Below are 22,517 nucleotides of genomic sequence, written 5' to 3' on the forward strand. Positions count from 1 at the left end.
GGAGGTAGTGGAGCAAATTTGCAAGCAAATTACAGAAAGATACAGGAATTAGAGAGAGGTGATAATAATGGACTTCAAGTATCCCTATTATGAACCTGGATAGTAACTGTCATGGGTAGAGAGACGGAGGAATTCTTGAAACAGGTACAAGAGAACTTTCATGATCAGTGTGCTTCCTGCAGATGAGGAATAAAGAAGTCTTGGGGATTTAGTTCCAGGCCTTGTATTGGGGAAAGTAGAGCATGTTTCAGTGCAGGGTATATTTGGTGAACAACAGCTACCCGCACAATGCAGACTTACATCAATTTTCTGGCCACAGCTTGTGTCGCCAGTCACTACATACGTTGCCTGCAGTTATTTGGAGAGACAGGAGAAGCTGGGATTGTTCTCCTTAGAACAGAGAAGATTAAGGGATGTGGTAATCAAAATTAGGAAGGGTTTTGATACAGTAAATTTGGAGAAATTCTTTCCAGTGACAGGAGGGTCAGTATGCACCTAAGCTGCCATAACCTGCAGGGCAATGGACCAAATGCTGGAAAGTGGGATTAAGCTGTGTGGCTCATTTTTTGGCCGGTGCAGACACAAAGTGGCCTCTTTCTGTGCCGTAAACTTTCTATGGTTCTAACCAGGGGAAATATTAGGCACAACAACTAGAGGCAACATGATTTTTTTTAATGCAGTGTGTTATTGTGATCTCAAATACATTTCTTGTAAAGGTACTGGAAGAAGGTTCAGTAGTAACCCTCAAAAGAAAAAAGACAAATTACAGGGCTATGGGGACAGAGCTGGGGAATGGCAACAATTGGATAGCTCTTTCAACAAGCGAACACAAGCACAATGGGCCAAGTGGTCTCCCTCTGTGCTGCATCATTTTGTGATTCTACACTGGGATGCCCAGACTGTGCAGAGAGTTCCAAATGTGGTCTAACCACTGTCCTATAGAGATATTTTTGTTTTTAGTGCTCCCCTACATATGATTCAGTGTCTATTTGATCTTTTATAGTTTCTATCTGCATTTCTGTTTTTAAAAGTTTGCCTATCTGCACCCTTAAATCCCATTGTTCTTTCACTCCATTAACAATTTTATCATTTGAGATATATTTCAATTCTGTCATTTTCTTCAGACTGGGTTACTTCACAGTTATCTACATTGAACTGCATTGTTCCATTTTTGCTCACTTCTCTATCATGTCCATATCCTCCTGTTGTCGAATGCAATGTTCTTTGCAGTTTCTTGTTCTCATTTAATCTGGCATCAAAAAGAAAAATATTTTGATATTGTTTGCTCTATGTCTTTGGGTTTAGTAAGACATCTCTTATATGGTACTTTATCAAGTGCATTTTAAATGTTCAAAGATGTCTGACAACCCATTGCATGCCATTTGTCTCTACACTTAGTTATTCATTTGAAGAATTTAACTAAATTGGTCAAGCATGGTCCATAGTTTATAAATCTCTGCTCTCTGACCCTACTAAACCCTTATCTTAAGGAAATTAGGTTATTTTTAGTCATGATGAATAACTGATTTGGGAAGCACAGAGGCAAGGAACAATAACAATAAAGAATTGGTTAATGACTAAAAATTCATCTGCTGTTCCAAAATAATTATCACCAGCAAACCAAACTGCCTATCTGAAGTTCCATGTAGTTTATACAATAAACTTCAGTATTTCAAAACGAATCCTAAAAGGAATAGCAGGGAGCTAATAGAAAACTAGTGCGGTAATTGTCATTAGTGATTATGTTCACCATCTTGTTCCAGCAAACTAAAATATCTCCAGATGAACAATATTAAGTAACCAGACAGTAAGAAAAAGATGAATTTTTGCTATGAGCTTTGTCAATTAATATGCTTTTGTGATGCTCAAAAGGCTATGGAGAAAGATCAGGTACAAGATTCAGCAATGTACAATAGGCCGTGTGGCCTGAATTGTGCTACATGGTTTTATGGTGTGGATCTTGATTTTGCCAATAGATCTGTCTAGAATTGTTTAAGAGTCATGTTCCTCTTGTGTACATCCAAATTATTTATTGGAAAATGCAATCCAATATGAGTAAAAAGAGTAGCAAGTTAAAGTTTCCATTAAACTATTTGTTATCCCATTTATTGCTAAACCATAGCATATCATTATTTACATGACAGGGATAATAAAACATACTGAAGTGATTCCATAGTTATTCCAACACTACTGATTATATTGCCCTGCTCTTTGAAGTTATGCATGCAGAAATATCTACATATCTCTACAATAGCCCTATTTCATTTTTTTAAGTTGGATATGGCAAAATTCGGACATTGAGGCACACTATTCATATTACCTACAAATGGTAACTCAAGTTTTCCTTTTAATAAATGGTGATTTGGGGTTTTTCTGCTTCTATGCTTGCCAGCTCCTGATTTTCCTGCCCATTAAAGTTGACTAAGTTGGAAGTTGGGGCATCATGAGATGGCGATCAGACAAGTGAAGAAACCCTGGCCAGGAGGTTCCAACCTCGTGGCTTTTCACAAACGTTTTTACAGAAAAAAGTGACTGTATCAAGAAGCTTACAATCATTGTTACTATGATTACATTGACAATCAACAGTGATGAGTAACCACTCGCTGTGCTTTTATTTTTGCAATTGTTAAGATGCAATTTGTACAAGTAGTTTTAACTGCTAGCTACCAGAAGTAGTTTATGTTAAAGAATTTAAAATGTCCATTAATGTAGTGGAGCAAAGCAGAAACATTATCTTGGCATCCAAAAGAAATTCCGGTGAAGTCCAGTGAATCTATGAGCTATGCTCATGTTTCAGCAGTTGGACGTAGTACTTTTCAGTGGTCCCTTGAAGTTTCTAATCTCCTGTGAGACACAGGGACCATGTTAATACATAGAGTGCTGAAAATTTGTATCACAAAGTTCACTGTTTGTAACTCTTTCAGAGTTAAAACAATAAACTAAATTAACACAATAAGGGATAAATCAAGCACAGCCCCTAAGTCAGGTCAGCTGTAAAATCAAGGAGAAACTTTAAAGGAACCTTATAAACATTAAACCAAAATGTGATTAAATGGGTCAACAAAACACCCCAGTCCCCGCGGTGCCCACCGGGCACGGAAGGCCTCGATGGTGCCGGCAGACACCGCATGCTCCCTCTCCAGGGACACCCGGCCGCGAACGTAGCCGCGGAAGAGGGACAAACAATCGGGCGGGACTCCCCCCTCGATCGCCCGCTGCCTGAACCTGTTAATGGCCAACCTGGCCAGGCCCAGGAGCAGGTTCACGAGGAGGTCCTCCTCCTTCCCGACCCCCTTCCGCACCGGGTGTCCGTAGATCAGGAGCGTGGGACTGAAGTGCAAACAAAACAATAACAGAAGGTTCTTCAAATAACTGAAAAGGGAGTGCAGCCTAAGACACCCTATATATGCATGGTCCACGGACTCCACAAGACCGCAAAAAGAGCAGGTGTCTTGGGAGTCCGTGAACCTAAACATCCTCCTATTGTAGGGGACTGCTGCATGCAACACCCTCCAACCCAGGTCCCCGACAGAAAGCGGGAGGACACCTCTGTAGAGGGCCTCCCATCGGGGGCCTCCGCCGCCGGACGGCAACAAGGCACGCCAGGGCGTGTCCAGGTGGCGGATGAGGGCGAGAAAATTAAAGGTGTGCAGCAGCAGTCCGTACAGGAAACTCCTCCGCTCCGTGCCACATGGCATGGAGGGCATGTCCCCGAGGTGGCTCATATTATTGCGGGGCCCTGGCACCCGAGGGAGGGTTCGGGGCTTGGGGCCAATGTGGAATTCCGTCCGAACAGGGGAACGTTCAGCCGGAAGACCACCGCGCACCTGGGCCACCTCGAGACCTAAAATGACATCGGTTCCGAGCATGACCGTCCTTAGGTCTTGGATGGCATCGGCTGCAATCTGGACACTCACTGACGCGCAACGCGCCAACTCCTGTGGGAGCATCCAGCCCAGTCCTCCACCACCCAGCACGTCCCCAATTCTGGTCACCCCGGCAGCCACAGCCCTCCTCTCCGCCAGCCACTGAAAAGGACGGAGGGGCGGATTCCTGAGCAGCGGCTCTCTGATGATAGCCGCTACTCCTGACGGGGGAGAGCTGCGTCGCGAGGCGACCACGTTCCAGACTTTGATCAGGTCCTGGTAAAAGACGGGCAATGCCTGTAAGGAGCCACCGAGGCCCCCCTGCTCTATAAACAGGAGCTGCACGTCATAATTCAGGCCGTGCACCTGGCGGAAGAAATACGTCGCCAGGGCACACCATCTCGGAGGAGGCTCGACGTAAATGTATCGCTGCAGGGTCTGAAGACGGAAAGTCGCCACCTGTGTGCGTAGGCACACTAGCGCCTGACTGCCCTCCCTAAGCGGGAGACTCAGAACCTCAGCAGCGACCCAGTGCAATCTTTTGTCCCAGAAGAAGTCGACTAACATTCTCTGGATTTTTGCGACAAAGTCCGGGGGAGGGGTCAAAGTGACCAGCCGATACCACAACATGGCGGCGATCAGCTGGTTTCACTGTTTGTAGTTGGACTGCAATACATTGTTCCACAAATTCATTATTTTTTCAGCATTTATTAAACCCAAGAGGCGAGAGTAGCTAATGTAATGAACTCCAGCTGACTGTTCTCTTGGCTTTATTGGCCTGTCAAACTGGCGTCTGGGTACACAGGCCTAGATTTTGCAACTGGCACCCGCCATTGACCTCGAAGAAAGCCTCCCGCTAAGATCTAGGGCCCAATTTTAATACTGTGAATGTGGGTGGGTTTTGAATGAGTTAAAATCAGGCTGTTAGCGATCTATGGTGGTGCTTTTCACCATTCCTGATGTTAATTTGGATCTGGCACCAAGTCAAGGGGGTTTCCAGGCATTCAGCAATATGATGTCATCAAGTTCTGTAAGCAGCCAATCATATTGAAGATTTCTCACAGACAGTAAAGCAGGAAACAAAATGCACTGATTAACCATCACTTTTTAAAAACTTAAACTTTACAGGATAGTAAATAAATGAATGGGACATACGTATCAGAAGCTGAAATGTCATAAACTTTTGAAAAAGTAATTTTTATTATTTTGAAACACAATGGATTTTTTTATCATGATAGAAAAATTTGAATTTACACACATTTAAAATTAGTTTTCCAGCAACGGAGAGGTCATTCAGCAGTAGTTAGGGCTTGATATGGCATTACAAACCCAGGAACAACTCATTCAAAAATTGTAAATTATCCAGAGGTTTTTAACAGCAATATTGCAGTGTAAAAGGGGAAGTTCTTATCAGTTCAGTGATTTCTAAGGATTGCTTGCTGTGGGGACTTCAACAGCACATGCTGTGGAGGAACAAGGAATCACTGACAGCGACTTCTGGATTCCTGGGTTTCGCTGCATGTGTGGACGCCAGGGGTTGCTGTTAGTTTCACAAATTAATGACGCCGAACATTGACTGTTTCACTGACGCTACAACTGCAAAATATGGGCCAATGCCACTGAAAACCTGCCTTCTGGTGCAAAGAATGATTGAATAGGTCTTTGCTACACTTCAGCACAACAGGTATAGAAAAGAAGATAAACTCTACCAGAGCTGTTATGGGCACCCACTCTAGGAAGAAAACTGGCTTTGTAGGAAACTCAGTGATACTTACCAGACTAAAAGGGCTTGCCTATTATGAGAGACTGCGTAAACTTGAGTTATATCCCTTAGAGATAAGGAGGTTAGGGGGAAACCGATTAAATGGTTTGTAGATAATTGGAAGTATATAAAGAACATGCTACTTTCTGGCATTGGAACCCTGGGGAGCCAGAGAAAGGAGGCATTATCTTAGAATTTGAACTTGGCTGGTACTATCAAATCAACTGAGTTGAGGAAATTAGGGCATCAAAGGATAAGATGAAAGGCTAGAAATATAAGATAAGACTTCCATGATTAATAAATGATGGAGCAGTTTTCATGGCCATGAATGACCTACTCCTGTTGTTACCAACTTAGTACCGATAATTACAGCACCAACATTACTGCAGGCATAGAATACTGACTTCCTGGCATTTCATATGTACATATTCTATGATCAAAGAGTGTAAACTAATGGTTCTGAAATATCACTTAACAAAAATATGAATAAATTTAAAAATATTTGAAATATAATTTCAAAATGCAGTCTTCAATTAGAACCGTTTAAGAATGTTTTGGAAGAAAGTAATTGTTTTACTTTCTTTTCCTTTCCTAGCCATCCTCCCTGAACAAGATTTCATGCTTGAAAGGTAGTATTGAACCTCCTCCAAACTTGTATCCTGGGATGATTTGAGTTACCATTTGTAACTACAACACAGACTTAATGCTCCATCCTCAACTGAGAAATTAATAGGTCGTCTAGTGGTCTGTTTTCACTCTCTGCAGTGCCAAGTATGTTTAACTTCATGCTTGCAGAACAAGGACATCCGGTGACAGGCAGACGTTTCATTGCTAACTAGTGACTATCATCCTACTAAAAACAGGCCATTGAGCCTCATAGTATTATTTACTGATCTACTAACCTCGCATTTTTTTTAGGAGGCTGATATCAAAATCTCACACCAACGCTAATAAAATATCAAGACGTAGAAATTTGGTGTTGCACGCTTTTGGATCCTCTGCTAGGCTGCAGGTAAACCTGACACCAACTATCTCAAGTCAAACCACTCTTGCAGAGGGAGGGGGCACAAGACCATTGTTTTGCACAGTGTGTAAATGCATGACTCACAATGAACATGAACTTCCTGACCACCATACTGGAGGGTTAGGAAGCCACTTGGCACTGTGCAGCTAAATGTGAAAGCCCCAACATCATGCAGCCATGACACGCTGACCTCAACATTTCACAAATAGACAGCTAAATGACATTTTCTCATTATGTCAATCAAAAATCATTAATAGCCAAATCACTGTCATAAGCAAACAGTAAAATCACACTAAGTCATTAACTACTAGTCAGTTCTCTCAATAACGATCAATTACCATACCATAATATTGGACGGTCTAACCTTTACAGACACCACCACTTATACTGCCCAGACCTCTGACAGGCAATTGTCTATACCAGGCCATAAATGCTAACCATTTTCCTTCACCATAGAAGTCAATTACGAAGGCTACACTGTATTAAGTACACTGGCTATTTCAGGCAGAGTCCATTGATCAAAAAACTCTCTTTGAAGATGTGATTACCTCAATTGCTCAATCCCCTCTATTTACCAATTTAAGAGCTTCACTGATTTCAGGTCTCCCAGCAGCTGTTCAATAAGTTCCTTGCCTCTCCTTGAGGTGTGATTACTTATATTTAATTCTGCCAATCAGTTCCCAGTAGGAACTTATACGCTCCTATAACAGGCAAATAACATTAACGCCAACAGGCCCTCTATAGGAAGTATGGACAGAGTATCAATAGTGAACAGTCATTTCTCAAAATGTGATAAAAGGACAGTCAAATCACATACTGTTCTCAACTGGCATTTAGATCTCACACTGCCATTAATTGACAATCAAATGTCACTACTGTTACTAACTACCAGCCAAATCTTACACTGTCATAACTATCAGATCCCATAATACCATTAATTAACAATCAACTGAGGTGTCAGCTGTGGCTCAGTTCATAGCACCCTCACCTTTGAGTCAGAAGGTTGTGGGTTCATGTCCCACTTCAGGACTTTGAACAAAAAAAAAAGTCAAGAACTGTGAATGTACTCGAAACAGTTACCAGCCAAATCTTTCCTCCCTCTTTCTATCGGGGACCTGGGTTGGAGGGTGTTGCATGCAGCAGTCCCCTATAATCATAAAATGTGTAGGTTCACGGACTCCCAAGACACCTGCCTTTTTTGTGGTATTGTGGAGTCCGTGGACCATGTTTACATAGGGTGTTGTAGGCTGCACTCCCTTTTTAGTTATTTAAAAAACCTTTTGTTACTATTTTGTTTGCACTTCAGCCCCACGCTCCTGATCTACGGACACCCGGTGCGGAAGGGGGTCGGGAAGGAGGAGGACCTCCTCGTGAACCTGCTCCTGGGCCTGGCCAGGTTGGCCATTAACAGGTCCAGGCAGCGGGCGATCGAGGGGGGAGTCCCGCCCAATTGTTTGTCCCTCTTCTGCGGCTACGTTCGCGGCCGGGTGTCCCTGGAGAGGGAGCACGTGGTGTCTGCCGGCACCATCGAGGCCTTCCGTGCCCGGTGGGCACCGCGGGGACTGGGGTGTTTTGTTGACCCCTTTAATCACATTTTGGTTTAATGTTTGTAAGTTTCCTTTAAACTTTGTCCTTGGTTTTACAGTTGACTTGAATTAGGGGCTGTGCTTGATTTCTCCCTTGTTATTGTTAATTTAGTTAATTGTTTTAACTCTACAAGAGTTACCAGCCAAATCTCTCACAACCATTGACTATCAGATCTCACAAGGGGGGATTGGAAAGGGGGTCGGGATGGAGGAGAGAGTTCATGATCTAAAATTGTTGAACTCAAATTTCATGTTGCTATTAACTAACATTTAGATCTTTCACTGTCAGATATCCTACTGTCATTAATAAACAGTCAAATTTGCATAGCAATTAACCATAAGTTACATCTCATACCACCATTAAATAAAAGTCAGATCATGATGTTCATATGAAACATTGACCCCAGCAGAAACAAGTTGGGTTTATCTAGATAATTTTTATCTGTCCATCTAGCTTTTGGCATATTCAGCATCTTGCAAACCATTATGGTGCTACTCAATAAACACCAGGAGTGTCGGGAATAGGCATCAATCATATATTCAAGCGTAGGCAGGGAGAGTCCCCCTTTAGGCAGTCTAAGACAGTACTCTGTTAGCAAGTACAAAATTCCTTCCTTATATACACATTTAACCACGTAGCCTTGTGGCTACACAATTCTATTCTTATCAACTTATAATCATGTGTTCAGTAGATGTCTCCGGCCTTAGTTACTTATTTTCTGTTTTTATATTTACCAGGCCTTGTACTCACATATGCATGATCTTCCACATCTCACTGATTGTGCAGTCTGGCCACATCCTGCTTTCAACACCCACTTCCCGGCCTTGCCCTTTGTTCTAGTAGCTTGTTTGCCCTGTCTCGAGTGCACCTGCTGAGTCTACCTTCTAATTCATAGAGTTAAGTTATTTCTTATTAAAACATTTAATGTTCTCAACCCTTTCACAAACTAAGTTAAGAATACAACAATCACACTGCGCAAAATAATAACTTAGGGCAGAAGTTTGCCGTTGGCGTGCGGAGGTGGGACCCACATGCCGACACATAAAATGACTCGCGGTGACGTCGGGCACGTGTCCCGATGTCACCGCGTGCCATCGTGATATTTCACTGGGTTGGCGCGCGACAATGTCCAATGCGCGCCCACCATTAATTAATGGGCAAAACAAAAACAAAAATACCTGGAAAAACTCAGCAGGTCTGACAGCATCTGCGGAGAGGAACACAGTTAACGTTTTGAGTCCGAATGACCCTTCAACAGAACTAAGTAAAAATAGAAGAGAGGTGAAATATAAGCTGGTTTAAGGGGGGGTGGGACAGGTAGAGCTGGACAGAGGGCCAGTGATAGGTGGAGATAACCAAAAGATGTCACGGACAAAGAGGTGTTGAAGGTGGTGATATTATCTAAGGAATGTGCTAATTAAGGGTAGAAAGCAGGACGAGCAAGGTACAGATAGCCCTAGTGGGGGTGAGGTGGGGTGAAGGAATCGAAAAAGGCTAAAAGGTAGAGATAAAACAATGGATGGAAATACATTTAAAAATAATGGAAATAGGTGGGAAAAGAAAAATCTATATAAATTATTGGAAAAAAGAGGGGGGGATCGGAAAGGGGATGGGGATGGGGGAGAGAGTTCATGATCTAAAATTGTTGAACTCAATATTCAGTCCGGAAGGCTGTAAAGTGCCTAGTCGGAAGATGAGGCGCTGTTCCTCCAGTTTGCGTTGAGCTTCACTGGAACAATGCAGCCGGCCAAGGACGGACATGTGGGATCATGACCCCACCACTGAACATCAAGCCATTGTTTCCAGGACTGTTACTGACCTCATCTCCTCTGGAGATCTTCCTTCCACAGCTTCCAACCTGATAGTCTCCCAACCTCGGACGGCCCGCTTCTACCTCCTACCCAAAATCCACAAACAGGACTGTCCCGGCAGACCGATTGTGTCAGCCTGTTCCTGCCCTACGGGACTCATTTCTTGCTCTCTTGACTCCATTCTCTATCCCCTTGTCCAGTCCCTTCCCACCTCCATCCGCGATTCCTCTGACACCCTACATCATATCAACAATTTCCAGTTCCCTGGCCCCAACCGCTTCCTCTTCACCATGGACGTCCAATCCCTCTATACCTCCATCCCCACCGGGATGGTCTGATGGCTCTCCGCTTCTTCCTCGAACAGAGGCCCGAACAATCACCATCCACCACTACTCTCCTCCGTCTGGCTGAACTTGTTCTCACACTGAACAATTTCTCCTTAAACTCCTCTCACTTCCTCCAAATAAAAGGTGTGGATATGGGTACCCAATGGGCCCCAGCTATGCCTGTCTCTTTATGGGGTATGTGGAACATTCCTTGTTCCAGTCCTACTCCGGCCCCCTCCCACAACTCTTTCTCCGGTACATCGATGATTACTTCGGTGCTGCTTCATGCTCTCGTCCGGACCTGGAAAAATTGATTAATTTTGCTTCCAATTTCCACCCCTCCATCAATAACACATGGTCCATCTCTGACACTTCCCTTCCCTTCCTTGACCTCTCTGTCTCAATTTCTGGTGATAGACTGTCCACCAATATCCATTACAAGCCTACCGACTCCCACAGCTACCTCGACTACAGCTCCTCACACCCCACTTCCTGGTTAAGGAAGAAGGAGGACATGTCAGAGGAACTGTTTTTGAAAGTGGCATGAAGCTCACCCAAGGGCGGGAGAAGAGGGCTCAGTGGGCTCATGATTCTACAGATTTAAAAGTTAGTGTTCCAAAGTTAGTGAAACTTGCCTGTGTGAGGTGGAAAAGTTCCACATGCATAGTAGCTGCTTGGACTGGACTCATAACCTTCAGGTCAGCACTTTGGGTTGAGCATTTGTTTTGGGGCCTGTTGGTTTCAGGAATCCTCCCTGAGCCTTGGGAATGGGAGGTGATCTCTCCACTGGAGACACCTCATCTGAGGAGGAAGGGAGGGCTAGAAGGGGGAGGAGGCCAGGAGTGTACATTCAGCCTCCAGGGGACACACCTTCAGGAGGACAGGCGCAGGCACAAGGGGCACAGGGCCAAGAGGTTGTCCAAGATGGAAGGGGCCGCAGAAAATGCCACTATCCTGCTGCCAGGGTATACAGGTGGCGAAGCAACTACCTCAATATGACTGAGGTGTAGTGCTGAAGGAGGCTCCGACTGTCAAGGGGGACAGTCAACTATATCTGTCAGATGATTTGCCCTGAGATCTCTGCTAACTGTGTGGGTGGACACCCCATACCCGTGTCTCTAAAGGTCACAACTGCCCTCAACTTCTATGCCTCTGGCTCCTTCCAGGGCTCAGTGGGTGATCTTTGCGGTGTCTCCCAATCAGCTGTACACACTTGTGTCAAGCAGGTTACAGACGCTCTGTTCAGACGTGCATTGAACTTCACCCACTTCTGCTGGGACCAGGCAAGCCAGATACAACGAGCCAGAGGCTTCACGGCCATTGCTGGCTTCCCCCGTGTCCAGGGTGCTATAGACTGTACACATGTGGCTATCAAGGTACCAGCAGGTGAGCCCGGTGCCTTCTTCAACAGGAAGGGCTTCCACTCCATGAACGTGCAGATAGTGTGTGATCACAAGATGCTGATTCAACAAGTCTGTGCAAGGTACCCAGGCAGCTCCCACGACGCCTACATCCTCAGACACTCCCAGGTGCTGAGGCTCTTCAGTGCTCCAACCCAGCTGGATGGTTGGCTGCTGGGTGACAAGGGCTATCCCCTCAGAAGGTGGCTCATGATGCCTCTCCGCCATCCAAGAACAGAAGCTGAGCAGCGGTACAATAGGAGCCAGGGCTCCACAAGGGCTGTGGTGGAGAGAACCATCGGTCTTCTCAAGATGTGCTTCCGATGCCTGGACTGCTCAGGGGGCGCACTCCAGTACCCCCCAGATCGTGTCTCTGTGATAGTGGTTGCATGCTGCGCTCTGCACAATCTTGCGCTGGAAAGGGGGGGACGCTGTGGACGATGAAGATGTCGACGCAGTGGCTGCGGCTGCACACGATGAATCCAGCAGTGAGTCCGAGGATGAGCAGGCACAGGGAAATGCTGAGGGGGTAGACGCTGACCCGGGTATACTCCAGGGAGGCAGGGACACCCGGGAGGCTTTAATCCAATGAACCGTCAGCTAGCTCACCACAGATGGACCACCAGGACAAGCCTGAGCTGTAGGCTCCATCCTGGAGACCTTAGTGCTAAATCTGTCAGGATAGGAGCATTGACGATGGGCCCAGTCAATAAATGTCAATGACACACAAATCACTCATAACATCTCAGCAATCCATCCTCCTGCCAAGAAAAGAGGCACCCGCAGCCATGTTTGACGACATTAATTTAATGGTTTCACAAAAGTCTCCAAAAAAACCACAAATAAAATGGTGTCGCATCTCACACACAATCAGAAGGAACTCATAATGGGGGGGGCCAACAAAAACCACCAGTGATGAACCTGGGGTCTGCCTAAGGTGCTATCATTTTACGTTTCCGGGTGCTACGTCTTGGTGCTGCCCCCTCGCTGGGAGTGGTATCTGAGACAGCTGCTGACTCTGCTGTCCTGTTGGCCTCGATGACCTTGGCAGTCGTGCTCTGGCCCGTGGAGCCTGTGCTGGCCCCGCCTGGGAGGGAGCTGCCAGTGCCACAGCTGGCATCTCCCCAGTCATCGCAGCGTCACTGGGTGCCGCGGTCACTGGCAGAGGGAGGGAGGAGCTGCCGCCCTCATCCGGATCATGCCCTGAGAGGTGCCAGCAGAGACGACAGGCAGCTGCTGCACCGACGTGCGGCCATTCGGCCCTCCCTGCTCACCATAGATAGATGGGCACCGAGGTGGGATACCTGGTGGCCAAACCACAGCCTACACTGGCAGTGACCACCTGAGGTCAATGCCCCTGTGAGGGATTGCAGGTCTGAGCGCAACCCCAAGAATCCCTGATCTTGTTCCTGGAGTTTCCTCTCCATGAGAGTCACCACTCTCTCCATGGAGGAAGCTTGGCGCTCATGCATGGGGCTCAATGCGTCGGCGATGGTCCATGTAGACCCCTCCATCATTGACACCAAGCCAAGCACAGCCTCATGTATCTCCACCAGATGGTCCCGCACACCCGGCCGCATCTCATGAGTTGGCTGCATCACGGACAACTCCAGAGGCTCATCACCAGCCACAGACTGAGCATGTACCTGGACCCCTTACAGTCCTCCGACTGCTGGCGCCATTGGCACTCTCTGTCTCCTCCAGCTCCTCATGCGACTGTGAAGTGCCCTCACCGCTGTGCCCCGGGACACTAGCCGAAGATCTGATGCCCACCGAGGTGCCAGTATCTGCACCGGTACCCGCCTGGCAGAGATGGTGAGACACTTGTGATGTTGTAACTTCATGGCCCTCAGGTGTCAGCGGGGGTCCCCGCTGCTCTGGGTCCCAGCCGTGTGCCGCTGATGCTGCAAGGAAGGGTAAGGAAATTCGATCAGTTAGCCTGCGGTCAATGTCAATGTATGTGCCTGTCCCCTGGATCATCACGCGCTCATCATTCCACACGCAATGGGCAAGCCACTTTGCTTATGTCACTCACTCAACAATCAGCACTGTCATGGATGTTGGGAGACTACTGGTGATGTGAGTGCTGGCCAGACATACCTGCCTGTGGAACCCCAGCCTCTCCGGCTCCAGTGGACCTGAGCGCGTGGCGCCTCTCCAGGTCGAGGGCCTCCTGCTCGAAACAGCTAAGCGGTAAAATGTCGCCTGGCCCACTGCCTGTCCTCAGGCGCTTGGCGGTGTTGTGAGAATTCTTCTCCCGGAAATGAGGAAAGAGCATTGATAAGTGATACTTGCACCATCAATCTCCTGGTGGCCGGTCCACCCCTAACCCAGTTGGCCATTGCAGGGGTGCAGTGCATTCTTGCCCCGCTGCTGGCTGGCACTCACACAAATATGCCAGGTGTGTCCTTCCCTGCTCCCCCCACCCCACCACACCTTGGCCACATGCTGCCTTCATCACACTTGGGAGCACACAGTTGAACCTGTGGTAGGAAGGAGACACAATGACATGGAGACAGAGGGCAGCAGTGCCACGCCACTTTGAACATCTCCTCCCACCCTGTCATCACCCTGACTTCACCATGTCCTGGAGTTTGAGCGCTGTGCCTGGGTGCAGATCCTCCAGGTTGCCCCCGCCACAGTCATGTGGGTGTCATTCCACCACATTTCATCACAACCCTCTCAGGCTGACAAACGTATAGGCAATCTCTGCTGGGCCGCCCAGCTAAGGACACAGGCCGTCACTAACTCACTGCATTCAGGTCACTCAGACATGGGTGGGGCCCCGGGGTGGGGCGCCGGGTGGGTACATGATGGGTGAAGTGAACGATGCCAACATACTGCTCACCCTTCCCGTGCGTAGCAGGTCATTGAAGCACTTGTGGCACTCGATCCATGAGCGCCGCACCGTGTCGTGGGAGCTCACAACCTCCGCTACCTTCTCGCACGCACATTTGGTCAAGAGGGATGGCCTCCTCCTCCCGTCCTAGGCGATGAGCACCTCTCGCCGGGCTGCCACCTCCTCGAGGGCAGCAAGGCACTCATCTGGGCACACACTGACCACCCGCCCTACCCTCCTGCATGACCAGCCTGGATACTCCTTAACCCCAACCTCTGGCCCATGTACAGCAGCCGTGGTGCGGCTGCCGCTTGGCCTTTAAACAGGCCGCGGGATGGCCATTGGACCCGGCAGTGATTGCTGATCTGCCACCGCCCGCCCACTCCTGCCGTCCCCGGGAACCGGCAAACACACGGGGCCGGCTATATTGGCCCGCCCACGTAAAATGGTGGCGCAGACCCGATCGCCGCACAGCCCGCTCCCAGACCGCCTGCTCCCAGACGGCCTGCTCCCAGACGGCCTGCTCCCAGACGGCCTGCTCCCAGACAGCCTGCTCCCAGACGGCCTGCTCCCAGACGGCCTGCTCCCAGACGGCCTGCTCCCACAAGGCCTGCTCCCACAAGGCCCGCTCCCTCACGGCCCGCTCCCTCACGGCCCGCTCCCAGACGGCCCGCTCCCTCACGGCCCGCTCCCAGACGGCCCGCTCCCTCACGGCCCGCTCCCAGACGGCCCGCTCCCAGACAGCCCGCTCCCTCACGGCCCGCTCCCAGACAGCCCGCTCCCAGACAGCCCGCTCCCAGACGGCCTGCTCCCACAAGGCCTGCTCCCACAAGGCCCGCTCCCTCACGGCCCGCTCCCTCACGGCCCGCTCCCAGACGGCCCGCTCCCAGACGGCCCGCTCCCAGACAGCCTGCTCCCAGATGGCCCGCTCCCTCACGGCCCGCTCCCAGACAGCCTGCTCCCAGACAGCCTGCTCCCAGACAGCCCGCTCCCAGACGGCCCGCTCCCAGACAGCCTGCTCCCACAAGGCCTGCTCCCACAAGGCCTGCTCCCACAAGGCCCGCTCCCTCACAGCCCGCTCCCAGACGGCCCACTCCCAGACGGCCCGCTCCCTCACGGCCCGCTCCCAGACAGCCTGCTCCCAGACAGCCTGCTCCCAGATGGCCCGCTCCCTCACGGCCCGCTCCCAGACAGCCCGCTCCCAGACAGCCTGCTCCCAGACGGCCCGCTCCCAGACAGCCTGCTCCCAGACAGCCCGCTCCCAGTCAGCCTGCTCCCAGACGGCCCGCTCCCAGACAGCCCGCTCCCAGACAGCCCGCTCCCGCACAGCCTGCTCCCAGTCAGCCTGCCCGACGTGGGGAAAATTCTCCCCATAATTATTATTACATTCCTTTCCTGCTAAGTATCTTTGAGAGTATTAGGTACAACTGATAACCTTCACTTTATAAAACAATTTATTTCATGTTCATATCTTAGAAAATCTGGAACATTTTAAAGATTTTGGAATTATTTGATTAAAGTTTTTACTTAGCTGTTAACTTTCTTATTGGTTTTGTGTGTTAGTGCTGTGGAAGTGCAGTGCGCTTGCTGGATTTTCAATGAGTGACTGAATACTGAAAAGAGGAACATCTCCCATAACCCACACTCCAGTGTCAGCATCAAGCACTCCCAGATCAGATGTGGCAATATCAAAAGCAAAATTAAGCCAGCTGTCCTGTGTCTCATTAGTACACTTAATCCCAGCCTCAGAAGCTTTCTGCTGTGAACACTCATACATCAGTTTTCCTCCAGGTTTATCTGAAGAGCTTGTCAGTTTAGTATCCAATTAATGCTGAAGTGTAAGGATTTAATGCTGTGGTCTGATACCCCCTGGGCACTATGGTGAGACTGTTCAATTGCAGTTTGTGTAGACCTTTCTAATCCGTTGAGGGATGAGATTGTTGTCCCATTAGTCTGGAGTAGATACAAAACCCAGGTCCCAGAAGTAAATGAACAGTTGCACACCACTCAGCCTGCTAACTTTACCCATCAAATAAAGGGTTAATTTAACTTCTCTGTCCAATAAATTGAAAATTACTGTTCCTAATAGTGTAATATGTTGAAGACAAGAAGATCAGCATGTCCGGGTGTCACCACTCTTTGATACATTTGGAAATCACTTTTAAGAGACTGTTGCTGGGCTGCAATCTGCAATGGTCAAGCACCTTTCAACATTCCCAATTTCCTCACCACACTAACAGCAAAACTCTTGAGTGGCTTAGGCTTCAGATCCTAGGATAACCTTTGTGGTCAGAAAGGGATCTAGTTCCACTTTTTGCAGAATAAGACAGAGTATAACCTGCCTGCGTAAAATAAAAAATAAAATCTAAAGTAATTGAGAGCATCACAAAGGAGTTGAATAAATCAATTCAAATTTATAAAGAATGTGAAATTCAAAATTGTTAGAATCTATTCATTTATCTTTTTATACATAGGATCTACTAATCCTTCGGGTGGTAACGGAATGTGTTTGTTTTTGTATGCCGCATCTTTTTTGAAGTTGGATCTCTTCGTAACATTTGTTTATGCCACATATATGCCAGTAAAAACAGCCCATTAACAGCAGACACAAGGCAGATGGGACACGCAGTATTAAACATACTTAATCCTGAATTAGACTATTACCACGGTGTAACACCTTGAATGAACACCTGGTAAGACAGATCAAGCAGCTTTGATTGACAGTCAAGGGATCAATTCGGACTGTGAAGGGTTTAGTGAAACATAAATGGGGACCACTACTACCTTGGAATTTGAGCTTAGTTGCAGCAGATGGAGGTAGATGTTGACGAACAGAATAATGCAGAAACCTAACGTATGTTAAATGGGGAGAAACTAAAATTCAAGGAAAAGCTCAGTGTGCAGATAAACTGTCAAACATAATAGCAGAGCATAAACTATACACACTGCATATGTAAACATGCTACTTGATCAAGGATGCTGAAATAATTACACTTGCACTTCTTTTACACACACAAAAATATATACACATGTACTTCAATGGGCTGTCCTATTCTTGAAAAATCTCCGATGTCAGCATTGTATTTTTCTGCCCTGTCAAAATTGCTTCTCCTTATTCAAAAGTTGTAATTTTCTTCAATGCAATTATTGACCCTAAATTCCACAAAATTCTGGGCTTTATGCATAAGATTGATGTTACAGTAGTAATTAAATGTCAACAACACATTTATTATTTTAATATATTAACCCTATACAGAAAAATACAAAACTATTTAAATAAAAGAATACTTCACCTGTCCTATGGTCTGTTGTTCCTCCACTCTCATCTTCTCCATTTTCTATCCTGCATTTAATTATATTAACTTTACTTTTTTCTATCTAATTTAATTTTATTTATATGCTCATACATTTTCTGTTTAAATGGGATAATGTTGTTTTGTTTATTTTGGGCAGCCACTTAAAACATTAAGCACTCTCAGGCCATGTATGTAACACAGTGTTTATAGGTTGTGCATTAAGCCCCTAGTTAGGTGCACAGCTGTGACTTTTGATCATTTCCCAAGCCACTTATACTGTGGTCAATTGATTGAGACAGCCAATTTAGATCAATTTGAATCAATTGAGCTTTAAGCTGTTGCCTTACGTATTGAGAGGACACAAATATGTTTGACTTAATAACCTTATAGCCAGTGGAAGCTATCAGACTGGGTTGGGTTTAATGTAGGTGAGTTTAAAGTTACTTTGCCCTAAGTTTAAAAAAGGAACAGTCAAATGTTTTAGATCTGTTAGAGTGGCTGAGTGATATGAAGATGTAAGGCCAGAGTCTGACCCACTGCAACACCCCAATCCTTTTATTACAAATGAAGTTTTAAGTATTTGGCTTGCTTATTTTCTGTGCCATGATGTGATAAATGGTACCAAATGGCCCAACATTGCCTGTGGATTAATACCTTTGAGTGAAGGGGGGAGGGGAAGAAAAATGGAAGGGATAAACAAATTATAAAAGAAGTTGACTGATTTAACGGAGACCTAATGACTTGGTCAAAACTTTGTACTGTAACCAGTTGGCTTCCTATGCATTAGTCATATCCTTATTAGCATGGCATTATGCAGCAAATGTGTGTGTGCTTTGGTGGTGTAGGTGGAATTATACAATATGACTGTAGATGTGACTAAAACCAACTATTTAATGAACCTTAAAATGATCATGTCTTGAATAATCCAACCTAATCAAATCTAATTAAAAACATAAAAACAGTAAAGCATCTCCAAATTTGCATGATATTTCCATTTCATTAAATTAGTTTAGGTTTTATTTGGATTTAAGCTGTGTAGAACATATCAGGGAATGCAATTTACACACAGGATACATGAATATTAGTATGATGGATTGAGAAGTCCAGCTTGGTCAATAATGATAATTATACAGCAGTATTTAAACTCTATTTTTGTGTATTTTTAAAAAAAATGATTCAAGGTGTTCTTGGACCCAACAAGGACCAAGAGCAAACAAATTGCTTCATTCCTTAAACCTGAATCAGTCTAATACAAATCCAATTAAGTCAAGGAGCCTAAGTGCTTCAATGTAATCCTCCCTCAAGCACTGTACAATCGAAATGTAGAATGGCTTTATAAAATATACAGGTGAAAATAAATGCTTGAAAATACAGCAAAGTTTAAAAATTGTCTATATTCATAGTTTCACTTAACTTCAAGGGTTATTATCTTAACCTATTTGTAATTATTGCATCCTAGGCATTACGTGCAGGGACCAATGAACAATAGTTTATGCAAAGACAGACTTTCCATTGACAATTTTTAGCAGAACTCTCGAGATTACAACAAGCAAATTATGATGTCTGACATCAAAAGATGACATTTGTTCTTTAACCACCCACCTGCAAGATGTTTCTTTGAGCCATATGATCCACTCACTTGAATTGCGATTAAACCTATTTGGCGCTGTCAAACAAAAATCAAGTCTGATATCACTTACCCAAAGGTTTGTTGGCACAGTAGTCACAGAGTGGTCAAGCGATATGGCAGCTTGCCACTACTGGATCCATTTCCATTGGAAAAATGCTATCAAATAAAATTAAAACCATTACAAATAAATAGTCATCTTGAGGTTCGCAGAACAGGCACAAAGCCACAAATATGCTATGTTTCACAATTATCATCTAATTAATTTCCATAAATTAACAATAATACTTAACGCTTCTATTTTTATACTATATAAACATCAAAACATCACAAAATGTCTATGCAACTGAATCCTTTTTGAATTGACTATTATTATGTAACAAACCTTATCAGCCACCTTAGCATCATTAGATAATGAGCTCCTGTCACATCAGAACCTAATTAACTTTTATGAAGAGTTCTATATAACTTGTCTGGAAAGAGAAGTGTACAGTACTGCAAGGTATAAATGTGGTTGGAGATGTTGTTCATGCTTATGAATCAACTCCAGGAATTTTAATGCCAAGTCACATGTTAGAAAAGTATAAATTACTTTCAAAAGGGATGCCTGTAAAGTGCAGTGCTTTAAAACAGTGAATCGCATGATGGTGCTGATACTGTTGGAGGAATACAGGTGCTCGGTATGGTAACAATATTATTACACACCCAGTAGGGCCATGGAAACCAGCAAGGGCCTGATTTAAAATAGTCCAATAAATCTAATAAATGATGGAGACTTGGTACCCCTGGAATTGAAACAATAGTCAATGAGATTGTGACATAGCGATGATGTCGCTGGATTAGTAATCAAACAGCCCATGCTAATACTCTGGGGGCATGGGTTCGAATCCCACCACAGCAGTTAGTGGAATTTAAATTCAATTAATAAATCTGGAGTATAAAGCTAGTCTCAGTAACAGTAGCCATGACAACTATCATTGCTGTAAAAACCCATTAAGGAAGGAAATCTGCCATCCTTACCTGGTCTGGCTTACATGTGACTCCAGACCCACAGCGATGTGGTTGGACTCTTAACTGCCCTCTGAAATGGCCTATCCAGCTATTCAGTTCAAGGGCAATTTGGGATGGGCAACAAATGCTGGCCTAGCCAACAATGCCCACATCCCATGAAAGAATGAAGGGAGCATTGCTTGAATAAGATCCCCTCCTCCTCAATTGGCCTGCAAAATAAGCTTATGTGTCAGTATTAGCAAACGCAGAGCTTTGCTATATTAGTAGATCATAAGTGAAACATTAGAGATTTTACTAGTGAGAGAGAAGCCACTGAAATGTGGGAAAGCATTAGATTATTTTTACAGACTGTGCATTTCAAGGCTACACCTTATGCATTGAACACTATCACTAAAAAGTCACTGTTCATGCTGCAGTGAACCGCCCTTGTTCTGAATTGAAAAGAAGCCTCAAAATGATTAAATAAATCAAATCTTGTTTCGTGTTATAACTGGTTCTTTCAATGCAGAAGTGGTCCTTTTTTTATTACTTTAACACTTATTGAGCTCGAATAACCCAAGAGTGTGCCCAGCAGTTCTCAATATGGTTTGGTATCAAAAGTTAAAAGGAATTGGAAAGAAAACCCAGAAAAAAAAGAGGGTGTTTAATAAGGATTAATCATAACAAGGATTGCATTGTTGTGGCGCCTACAGTGCTTAAACCTTCAACCATATTTTATCTTCAAATGGAAACACAAACACGATCGATTAGCACCATTTTAAAACAATTTCGCATTTGTTTAGGACTACAGAGTGAATATATTCCTACGACAAACGTGGAATGATCCACGATTAGCCTACAGCGAGTACCCAGACGACTCCTTAGACTTGGATCCATCCATGTTGGATTCCATCTGGAAACCTGATCTGTTCTTTGCTAATGAAAAGGGTGCCAACTTTCATGAAGTGACAACAGACAACAAACTGCTACGCATTTTTAAAAATGGAACTGTTTTGTACAGTATAAGGTAAGATTGGCTTTCCATTATAGCTTATACTATTTCCTTACATAGTTGATGGAACCCTTTGACCAAGGCTGCCTCAGATGATGTTAGCTTTATAAATTGCTCCAGTGTTTTTCATTATACAAAATAAAGGGCCACTGAGGGAAATTTCCAACCGTTGGCCTTAAAAATGGCCCAACAACAGTTAAAAGTCTGGTGGGGGCCTTTATACTTGCTTGCCAGCCTGAATTGACTTTAAATGGGCACCAAATACTCTGTCCTAAACAGGTGGGTGGCTGTTTAGATATGCAAATTGGCGGTCCTACGTCTGTTGTAGGATGCGGATTTCAACTGTGAAGGAAAAATGGACGAAACGTGCACGGCGAGTGCCACTTACACTCCTCCAGGTGTTGCCTACTCACAGACCTTAAAGGGTTGACTGGAGGCCTCTCCTAAAAGGGAGGTGGGACCAGGAGAAGCATCTCCCAGTCCACATTCAGCCCATTCTCACCTATCCCCCAAACAGTCACTCCGCCAACACAGCAGGCCTAATCTGTTGGCTGGCTGCATGGGTCAGTCAGCCGATCTTCTGCCACAGGAAATCAGAACACTACCTCTAGAGTGCCTAGTTGTTGTGTCCACAGCTCACTGGCAAATTGTTAATGTGACTCAAATGTGAGGGTGATTTGGGCCTCCCAACTGCCCTGAGCCATGGTCAATTGTGAAATTTGTGATGATACTTGGAGTGATATTCAAAGATTCAAGTAAATATGTCCAACCTGAAAGTATTTTCGGATAGATTTAATAGATGATGAGTCTGTTTAGTGATGTCACATGGACTAAATAGGCCAACGTGCTTATGCTGAGGCTATTTATCATTGAGCATATGATCAAACAAGTTACATTATCATGATTTTGTAATGATCTTGAAGAACCTTGTAATTTTTTCTTGTAAAGTCCAAGTTTTTTATTTTGAGTGCCATGTT

General features: G+C 45.4%; 1 protein-coding gene and 1 long non-coding RNA gene across 2 annotated transcripts in view; one reads left to right on the forward strand and one right to left on the reverse strand.

Annotated features, from left to right (window-relative positions):
* LOC144691340 (uncharacterized) overlaps nt 1-22,517 on the reverse strand; it is a 378,016-nt gene that overhangs the window by 351,349 nt on the left and 4,150 nt on the right. The gene's annotated exons all lie outside the window — the stretch shown is intronic.
* glra2 (glycine receptor, alpha 2) overlaps nt 1-22,517 on the forward strand; it is a 224,434-nt gene that overhangs the window by 77,309 nt on the left and 124,608 nt on the right. Inside the window, exon 4 of the mRNA XM_078559347.1 lies at nt 21,332-21,555. Coding sequence (XP_078415473.1) covers nt 21,332-21,555 — 224 coding nt within the window. The remainder of the gene's footprint in view (nt 1-21,331; nt 21,556-22,517) is intronic.

The sequence above is a fragment of the Cetorhinus maximus genome, chromosome 16, assembly GCF_964194155.1.
Source record: "Cetorhinus maximus chromosome 16, sCetMax3.hap1.1, whole genome shotgun sequence".
Classification (NCBI taxonomy): Eukaryota; Metazoa; Chordata; class Chondrichthyes; order Lamniformes; family Cetorhinidae; genus Cetorhinus; species Cetorhinus maximus.